Source organism: Daucus carota, chromosome 5 (assembly GCF_001625215.2).
Source record: "Daucus carota subsp. sativus chromosome 5, DH1 v3.0, whole genome shotgun sequence".
In the NCBI taxonomy this organism is placed as follows: Eukaryota; Viridiplantae; Streptophyta; class Magnoliopsida; order Apiales; family Apiaceae; genus Daucus; species Daucus carota.
In genome coordinates, this window is record NC_030385.2 from 28,283,096 (window position 1) to 28,292,597 (window position 9,502).

General features: G+C 35.1%; 2 protein-coding genes across 5 annotated transcripts; one reads left to right on the forward strand and one right to left on the reverse strand.

Moving 5' to 3' along the window:
- The first annotated feature begins 694 nt into the window (after nucleotides 1–694).
- Nucleotides 695–3,384, forward strand: LOC108220642 (probable protein phosphatase 2C 38). The gene is made up of 4 exons (XM_017394454.2): nucleotides 695–1,620; nucleotides 1,923–2,290; nucleotides 2,478–2,714; nucleotides 2,978–3,384. Exons 1-4 carry the CDS (start codon nucleotides 1,359–1,361, stop codon nucleotides 3,179–3,181), a joined length of 1,071 nt encoding a protein of 356 aa, XP_017249943.1. The 5' UTR covers nucleotides 695–1,358; the 3' UTR covers nucleotides 3,182–3,384.
- Nucleotides 3,385–4,839: 1,455 nt separating this feature from the next.
- LOC108223754 (protein MODIFIER OF SNC1 11) lies at nucleotides 4,840–7,814 on the reverse strand. 4 transcript variants are annotated; one of them, XM_017398159.2, is made up of 6 exons: nucleotides 7,334–7,814; nucleotides 6,693–6,773; nucleotides 6,413–6,538; nucleotides 6,218–6,272; nucleotides 6,009–6,075; nucleotides 4,840–5,902 (listed from the first exon to the last, which is right to left on the reverse strand). In XM_017398159.2, the coding sequence occupies exons 1-5, from the start codon at nucleotides 7,666–7,668 to the stop codon at nucleotides 6,037–6,039; spliced, it is 636 nt and encodes a 211-aa protein (XP_017253648.1). In that variant the 5' UTR covers nucleotides 7,669–7,814; the 3' UTR covers nucleotides 4,840–5,902; nucleotides 6,009–6,036. The 4 variants fall into 4 exon arrangements, with proteins under 4 accessions (XP_017253648.1, XP_017253650.1, XP_017253649.1 ...); XM_017398161.2 differs by having other exon boundaries at nucleotides 4,840–4,974; nucleotides 6,014–6,075; nucleotides 7,334–7,773; XM_017398160.2 differs by having other exon boundaries at nucleotides 6,014–6,075; nucleotides 7,334–7,773.
- Between the last annotated feature and the right edge of the window lie 1,688 nt (nucleotides 7,815–9,502).

Consider the following 9,502-nt stretch of genomic DNA (forward strand, 5'->3'; position numbering starts at 1 on the left):
GAGCTAGCCTAGGAAACAACGTAGCCCAAAATACATTTTAATCTTCCCACCAACGCTGAGAATATTGAGAAAAAAAACAAGTAGCTACCAGCCATCCACTAGAACCTCAGATCATATGTAAACATAGTAACAGTAGGAGTAACGATAACACATAAAGTTGTAACTACTGTCAAACTTAATTCACAAAACTTAAAGAACAATGCCAGACAATTTATCCAACATTGCTCTCAAATTACATGAAATTGATGATGTGTCCGTATGAAATGTCTTAAATGATGAGATTATTAAGAAGGGTTTGTATAATATGTGTCCCACATTTAAACATTAAAATTTATATTTTTTGATGATTTTGATTGGTGTGGTTGTTGTAAATGTAGGTGGATCACCATTGCAAGAGAATGTCAACCAATCAAAAACTTTCAAATTCATAAATTTTAACACTTAATATATATTCATGTGCATACCATAGAAAAACTATATGAAAAATTTAGAATCGAAATTATAATCAATCAAATCATGACACGGTGACATTCACATTTATTTTTAAAATATATTAAAATGAAAGCACAAGTAACAAATTTGGGCCAGAAAGTCAAAGAGAATCTGGCTATCCACTCCCACAAGAATCTAATGAATTACTAGGAAACCTCAGCCATACAAACAAATATGTAATGCTGTAGACTGTAGTAATAATCAATCATCACAAACCCTTAAACCCTCATCAATTATAAGCAATGCTACAAGGCATTAAACTAGCAAGAGAGAATATGATCCCGAGCTAGCATAGACTAGGGTGAAAAGGGTGTCTGAGAACTACTTCTAACATCAAGAAAATCTACAGAATTTGCACACTCTAATACCAGCCCATCATCTCAGATGTCAGCACACACCAATCCTTATCATTTTCTGCCTCAATATTCCATTACCCTTTTTTCTTCTTATCCACTTTGATCTCACTTTGTTTTTTCTCTCATCTACAAATCAAGTCTTTCCGGATCAAATCTACATGGGTTTTTACAGCTAAGCTTGTTCTGAGTTCTGACAGAAATAGCACAGGTTCAGAGTGTAAAGCAACTTCAACACCAATCAGCATATGTGCTCATATTCTCTCAACTGCCATCAAATCTATTATTTTTTTCTATCTTTTTCTCTGTTGTCAGAGACTTAACCTGCTTATATACCTGCCCATGCTCATTTCTTCGATACTTATCTTGTACTTTCGTAGCATATCGAAACTGTAGGGCTGCGGTTCCTACTAGGATCAAGAACTGGAGCTTCCTAAATTTGGAGAGTAAATAAGTATCAATTTTTCTAAGTAAAGGTTTGCAGTTTACGCTACCTGGTTGAGCATTGAAATAATGGTTAAGTCTTGTTGGAAGCCATCGATGGAAGGAGACCGATTGCTGTGGCATAAAGATTTAGGGAGCCATGTGAGTGGAGAGTTTTCAATGGCAGTAATTCAAGCTAACAATTTGCTAGAGGATCAAAGCCAACTTGTATCAGGACAATTAAGCTCAATGAATTCTGGTCCTTCAGGGACATTCATTGGGGTCTATGATGGACATGGAGGACCAGAGACATCGCGATTTGTAAACGACACCCTGTTTCCCAATCTCAAAAGTATGTTCTCTATATGTCTTTAGTTTACTCACAGTCTCATTACTTTCTAAACTATTTTCTAAATAGTTTATGAACAATAGTAGTTAAGAGTATTAAAGTAAAACAAACAAGAGATTGTAATTATATACCAGGAAATTAACCTACTATACAAGTCAAGATTCTATGCGGCACGATCAACAACTTCACACACACACATCGGAGCTCTCCTCTATGCGTTAAACTATTCTAGGTAAACTACTGCCAAGTAACTAAATAGTTTCTGAATCCAGTGAAAATGACCAAACTGGTGCCTATTTTTGTAGGATTGGTCTCTGAACACCGAGAAGTGTCTGCGAATGTCATTAAGAAGGCTTTTATGGCTACAGAACAGGATTTCATCTCTAGTGTGAGAGATCAATGGCATTTCAAGCCACAGATTGCAGCAGTGGGAACATGTTGTTTAGTCGGCATAATATGTGATGGGGTTCTGTATGTTGGTAATGCTGGAGACTCTCGTGTGGTTTTAGGGAGAGCGAATAGATCATTCTCAGAAGTGACAGCAATACAGTTATCAAGAGACCACAACGCAAACATTGCATCTGTAAGAGATGAGCTTCATTCATTGCATCCAGATGATGCGCAGATTGTGGTTTTAAAACATAATATTTGGCGTGTGAAAGGTATCATACAGGTAAAACTCTGGAGTTTTTTTTATTAACCCTCTAATTTTTCATCAACTGTGTACATATCTGCCATATCTAAGATAAGCATCTGTACATATGCTGAAAGAAAAATTATTGTGTGTTGGTTCCGCATTAGGCTACAACAGTTGCAGATACTATTATTATAACTGGATGGATGGTGTTTTTTTGTTGCAGATTTCAAGATCCATTGGAGATGCCTATTTGAAAAAAGCAGAATTCAACAGGGAACCTCTACTGGCCAAGTTTAGATTACCTGCACCTTTTAAGAAGCCAATTCTTAGTCCAGAGCCATCAACCTCCACACACAAACTCAGCTCCACAGATCAGTTTCTCATATTTGCATCAGACGGGTTATGGGAGCAGCTTAGCAACCAGGATGCAGTAAATATTGTCCACAGTTACCCTCGAAACGTAAGTTGCTGTATAAGTAGAGAGCAATGCATGGCACTTATGATGACATATGATTATATGACCTACAGTGGAAAAGTATTGGGAAGAAAAAAAAAAATATTGCATGCAACATACTTGTAGAACTAGCAAACTCACAAGACCTGACTATATGCTATAAAAACCACAAGTTGGAAAGGAAAATATGTGTACTTGTAGAGTTAAGACTTGGGATTCTCTAGAAAATGATATATTTTTGTCAAGGAATGACCAATTGGTATTTGCAGGGAATAGCTAGGAGGCTTATAAAAGCTGCACTTCAAGTGGCAGCCCGGAAAAGGGAGATGAGATATTTGGATCTGCAGAATATCGGTAGAGGAATCAGGAGGCATTTCCATGACGACATTACTGTAACAGTCGTATTTCTAAATTCCCCAATGGTAAATAAGATATCTGCTCGTAATATATGTTCCATAAGAGCAGGTGAGTAGCATCGTCTAACAACTTGTGGCACCTTAAGGTTTAAAAAGAAGACACGATGAAGAAAGCTTGCGAAGAAATAGATGGAGCTTTTCCTGATACACGATATACATTTGTAGTTACCAGATACTTGGTTACAGTTCTCCCTTGGGAGCAACATTGCTATAGTGTACTCTTCCATGGATTGACCACAAATTAATTATGTACATGGGCATATGCAGGTTGTGGAAAGGGGAGTAGATTATAAGAGATAACTTTGATCAGGACTTGCATGTATCAAAGAGTTTCATAATCAGAATACAATTAAAATTGGTAATGTCTTGAACAGTGGTTTGAACTCATAACGAGGGAGCATATTTGACTGTACAATCTCATTAGATTTTGCACCAATGGATAATCAATGGCCGGAATCCGGTTGGTAATCTGTGATCCAGTGGAGCATAGTGCATACAGTCACAAACACATCCGGTTGGTAGTGCGTGTAGTATTTAGTCATGAACACATTGCTAGAGCTATCCTTATGTGAAAGTCTTAACTTTAAATGCCAAAGTTAAAATGTGTACCACCAACAAATGTCCGTACTCCCTAATTATTCCAGATAATATCAAGTTCCAAGTGTAGACCAATTGTACTTACTTATGACTTAAATTCAAGCTCCCTAATTATTCCAGAAAATATCCAGTTCAAGTGTAGAGCAATATTTCACTTACTTGCTACTTAAATTCAAAAGCAGAACTTGTGAAATTAATCTTTTCAAATATTTTATGAATTTGTCATTTCAATCAGGCTATTCAACCTGTTTCACTTACTATAAAAAAACATAACTATTTATTGCTTCACCGATATTTTAATTACTAACAAATGGATGTTATACTTTTAACTATGCACATCTGCTTCAATAGTTTAATTACTAATGTATGATTCTCTAGTTGTTAATAAGGGGAAAATATGATAGACAAAAGCCCCATTAATATATTTAATACTCCCTCTGTCCCTCTCATTTCTTTACAGTTACTATTTTGAGATGTCCCTTTCATTTCTTTACGTTACTATAAATAGTAAGGTTTTCCCATCATTACACCCACTATCTTCCCCTACTATCTCATATTTAACAATAAAAACTACTATTACACCCACTATTTTCTTCCACTATCTCAAATCTATTATTAAATATTGGTAGGTCCCACCACTTTACCCACTTTTCATCTAACTTTACTCATTTTTCATACATTGTCTTGGTCTCCGTGTCCCCCTCCAATGTAAACAATTAAGGGGGACGGAGGGAGTAGGTTATACCAATGGATTAAGTGTTAGTATTTCTTAGAACCCTGTCAAAAAGTTCTAAAAACAAAAACAAAAACCAACACCACTGTATCGAGCTCTAATATGTAGATTTTAAAACACCACCACTAGATTGAACTCTAAAATATTGGTTTCGAAACTCAATAACTTGCATATCTATTTGACTTGCTTACAAACTCTAGAACTGTATTTCATAATATCATATTTAATTACTCATAACCACAATTATGCTGGCCAGTATATATATATCCTTGGAAAAAAGCACTACAGTAATGTACATCCATGCTTTTGAAACTCATACTTCAAAAAGTAAACCTCAAAGAGATTTATATGAAAACTAGCTGTAAAGAAATCAAACAAGAAAAAATAGAACAGATAAAGATGATTCCCCAATCAACTTATATTGTCATTACAAAATAATTACACATACTAGTTTTGACTGTTTAGTTTATACCCTCTGAAAATAGATGCACAACCTTACACCTTGCAAGACCAAACCAACCTACAAGCACCTTAAAGATATCAGCTTCCCTCCAATGACCACAAACACGGTAAGTCAACAAGTCACCAAGTCAACATTTAGAAAATTAAACAAACCTAATGCCAATACATACCTGTCCATAGATCATCAGGTTATTTTTCCAAAACATTTAATTAATGAGAGCCCCCTCTCTTTGTCAAGTCTTTCAAGATCAAACTGGACCAGTTACAAAAAAGGTTAAGCTGCAACACCAACTTTAAGCCTCGAATAACTTTCCTGTTAGTAATTGTGTCCCCGAAAACTCCTAGATCAAGATGGCTAAACAATTTACTATCCCACATTCTTAACACCTTTCATGAACATAAATTATAACCACATCAAGTTGACAACCTGAAATTCTTAATCCAAGTCTAGAAAGGTCATCAAATATATGCTTACTCCTACTTCATATCAGTAATACTCACAGACATGTTGCTTCAAAGACGCTATATTTTTTATTCCTTCAATAAGTTTCGCAATTTTCAGCTTAATCGCTATCTAAAGGTTTTAAAGGGAGTGCATGTCTTAATAGTATTTGTACGTATATGACAAATTTGAAACTCTTAACATAGATTAGTAGATTTTTTTTTTTTAGATATATTCCTGTCTCCAACTCGATCCTGAACATAGAACTTAAACAATGAGGGGGGCTATACAACATAAAAGTCTATAAGAAGATTTTCAGTATCTTGAACTTTCCTTGTGGTCACTGAAGGTGAAGCTGAATCTTCAGAAGGTTGCTTCTACTCTAGATAAAACAAATTAAATCTAAGCATTGACCCAAACAAGATGCAATCATCCTGCAGTATCTTATATCTTATGCTACCTCGCACAGAATGGAGGACTGCGACATCCAGTAATTTATATTGTAAAGTTAAGTTGATGGGGAAGTCAACAGGAAAAAAAAAACCTGCAAAAAGGGAAGGGGGGGATTAACCATATTGTATGAAAATAGAACAGTAATGAAAACATTCGCATCTTGTTTGAAACATGACAATGTAAATACAGGCACTCACTTTACCGGCATAATACGAAGTTGGCTATTTAGGGGCCTCCAACTGCCTTGTTAGAAATAGCTGTCTTCTACATAAACGGAAAAAAAAAACTCAAAGTCAGATTTTAAAAATAAATAAATAAATAAATAAATAAATATATATATATTATAATATTAAAAACTTTAAAATTGCGTATTCCTACTACAATACCACAGTTAACAGTGACTTACAGGCTCAATTTCTTTACCATTATGATGCAACGCGGATGCTGAAGTCTCCGAAAACCTAAAACAGATGTTCAGTTGCATACATCAAATTCAATAAAATAATTCATATGCATAACCTCCCACAAGTTTGGCAAAAGTACAGATAAAAAAGTGGTTCTGTAAAGCTAAAGATATCTCAACTGTTTCTACACTACAAACCTGAGTGCTCTAGCTTTCTTTTTATCTTCTTCAACTGGATCTGTTTTTGAAGCCGGAGTAAACCTGGCAAGCCTCGCCTTTTTCTTCTCATCCTCTGCAGCTGGTACCGATTGCTCCAGTCCGAATCTAATCAAGGTGAAGGAAAGTTTCATGGTCAAAAACACAACATATTCATCAGTATTAAGTATATACACTCTCATAAGCTAAACTAACAAATAGTCAATGTGCAAGTTCCAAGTAAATATGCTGCAAGAAATGAATAAAGATATAAAATCAAAACCTCTCTGCTCTAGCCTTCCTCTTATTATCCTCAGACTTCTTTACAGTGTCAGACTCCGGCAAACCAGATCCAGTGCCGAACCTGCCAAAGCACAAGTCCATTTCTCTTTATTAAACACATATTACAGGAAAAACATTAACTAAGAAGGTAAAATGACGCGAAAATGCATATAGATTATAGCATACTAGCTTATACTCATTGAGCTATAAAACAGACAACTTTGAAAACATAATTTTTAAAAATAATAATTAAGGAAAAAGTGTAGACAAACCAAGAAAGCTGAACAGCAGTGTAATACAATTTATACCCGGACATCCATTTAACAACTACATGGACCTAACAAAAGCAACATTCCTATGCAGTAAAAAATCATAATATATCCAATTAATATATAAATCCTGTTTATAATAATATTTTATACACACTGCAATTCAAGGAAAAAAAATAAGAGCTGAGACCTCACAGAACATCACCTAAACAGCTCAACACATATACAGTTCAGCAAAAGTTATAAAAATAGCATTCAAGTTAATAGCGTCTGTAGAGCCTAGACGGGAACTTTCTTTAATAATTATATATTTATCAAGATTATTACTTTATGAGATACTAATTTATCGAGTTTCTGTGGATCAGGATTATACCTCTCGGCACGTGAATTACGTTTTTCCTGTTCCGATAACTGCACAGGCATCCCGAACCGCTCGGCACGTCGTTTCTTCAAAGCGACGCTGCTATTATTCTCCGCCGGATCTTTCGCCTTCGAATCTTCGCCGCCGTTATTAATCTCCGCCGGATCTCCAGAATTGACTTTCAGTTCTTCGTCACCGGCAGAGACGCCGGCGTCCGGTGAAGTATTGTTGCTGGAAGCTTCTATTGATTGAGGAGCTTGAGGATCTGATTGTTCGTGCTCAGTTAGGGTTTTATCTAAGTTGTGCTTTGTTTGCTCTTCTGTCGTCGTCGTCGTTGTCGCCGCCATTGATGATGGATGAGATCGCGTTGAGAGTACGAAGAGACGATGTGTGTTGGTGTGTTTGGTTGACAGAGAGTGAGATATTATTTCAGGTTGGGTTAGGAAAGGATGGATAAGCCCAGAAGTATTGTGGGCTTTTTCCTTGTGTACATGCCATCGACTCTTTTTGATGTTTCTTAATTATTATGCTAGGCCCAAGAGGCTTCTCGCATTTTTTTCCTCTTTGGTTGTAAATTGATACGGACTATCCGGTGTCTCGGCTCATATCCGACTCGAAAATATGATACATGTCTCATATCCGTTTTGAAAACGATCCAAATCTGGCGGAAAAATTTAGCCCGTATAATATATGATCCCGGATACGAGCAGATCTATACCCGCTCAGATTCGGTCTCATATAATTTTTCATAATATGATCCTACCCGAATAACCGAATATGATCCACGGTTCATATTCGATTCAAACTCATATACATACTATATTTTAACACCATCATATTTGCAAGTAAATAGTAATCATTTTATAAAATTGTAATATCTTATTTAAGTTTATATCTTCGTAAAATATTATTTATTTAATGTGATCATACTTATTATCTTCATATATATCTAATAAATGATATATACCAACACATAACTATAAGTTTTAATTCAAAATTATTATACTTTATAATATTATGTTTACTTAGACTAAATGATAATTATTTGAACAAACGAAATAATAATGATATTTGATGTTAGTGAATCATATCCGCCTCATATTTGATGGATCATAAACTACCCGGTTAAAAAATAGAAAATACGATACTGGATCATATCCGGTTCAGATCCGAATCTCAAATACCTGGGATCGGTTTATACCCGAATAAAACGATCTCAGACCCAAATCTGGACAAGCTAAAAATAATATGATCCGGTACTTGAGCAGAGGGGTACCCGGGATCACCCGGATCATTTTACAGCCCTACTCTTTACTTCCCCCGTTTTCTCAAGAGCAAGTCCAACAGAGTCCTAGTTGGAGGCCTAAATCATCAATCAATCATCAATCAATATACTTATATAAAGTAGAAGCGAGGGGCGTGTAGGTGGCGCCTCTCACATCGCTTCGTTCTATTTTTCTAATTTTCTAGAAATTTTGAATGAAAAATATCAAAAATTAGAACTAGCTTTTTTAGTTTCGGATATATTAGAAGCAAGTTTTAGAATTTGATTTTGTTTCAGATTATTTATGGAATATAGTAGCTTGAAAGTTTAATCTGATTTTGTTGGCTTGTAGGTGGCGCCTCTCACATCGCTCCGTTCTATTTTTCTAATTTTCTGGAATTTTTGGATGAAATATCAAAAATAGAACTACCTATTTAGTTTCGGATATATTAGAAGCAAGTTTTAGAATCTGATTTTATATCAGATTATTTATGGAATATAATAGTTTGAAAGTTTTAATCTTATTCTGTTTCTATATAAAGGAGAAGCGAGAGGCGTGTAGGTGGCGCCTCTCACATCACTCCGTTCTATTTTTCTAATTTTCTAATTTTCTGGAATTTTCGGATGAAAAATATTAAAAATTAGAACTCCTTTTTTTAGTTTCGGATATATTAGAAGCAAATTTCAAAATCTGATTTTGTTTCAGGTTATTTATGGAATATAACAGCTTCAAAGTTAAAATATGATTTTGTTTCAGATTATTTAATTATGGGAAAGAGTAGCACACAAGTCTTTCTGCGCTTATAAATACTCTTATACGTTGTAGGGTTTTGGATAATCTAAACACAACCTACTCTCTCTCAATACCACAACCCTACCTCTCTCTGGTGATAGTACTCTTGCTTGATTTCTAACTC

What these genes read in the sequence shown, in the direction of transcription:
- LOC108220642 (XM_017394454.2), top strand. Translation starts at nt 1,359, where the DNA reads ATGGTTAAGTCTTGTTGGAAGCCATCGATGGAAGGAGACCGATTGCTG. An exon ending in GTGTGAAAGGTATCATACAG is followed by an intron (nt 2,291 to 2,477) that starts GTAAAACTCTGG and finishes TTTTTGTTGCAG; the next exon opens with ATTTCAAGATCCATTGGAGA. An exon ending in TCCACAGTTACCCTCGAAAC is followed by an intron (nt 2,715 to 2,977) that starts GTAAGTTGCTGT and finishes TGGTATTTGCAG; the next exon opens with GGAATAGCTAGGAGGCTTAT.
- LOC108223754 (XM_017398159.2), bottom strand. Translation starts at nt 7,668, where the DNA reads ATGGCGGCGACAACGACGACGACGACAGAAGAGCAAACAAAGCACAAC. An exon ending in AGGAAGGCTAGAGCAGAGAG is followed by an intron (nt 6,539 to 6,692) that starts GTTTTGATTTTA and finishes CACCTTGATTAG; the next exon opens with ATTCGGACTGGAGCAATCGG. An exon ending in AAGAAAGCTAGAGCACTCAG is followed by an intron (nt 6,273 to 6,412) that starts GTTTGTAGTGTA and finishes CATCTGTTTTAG; the next exon opens with GTTTTCGGAGACTTCAGCAT.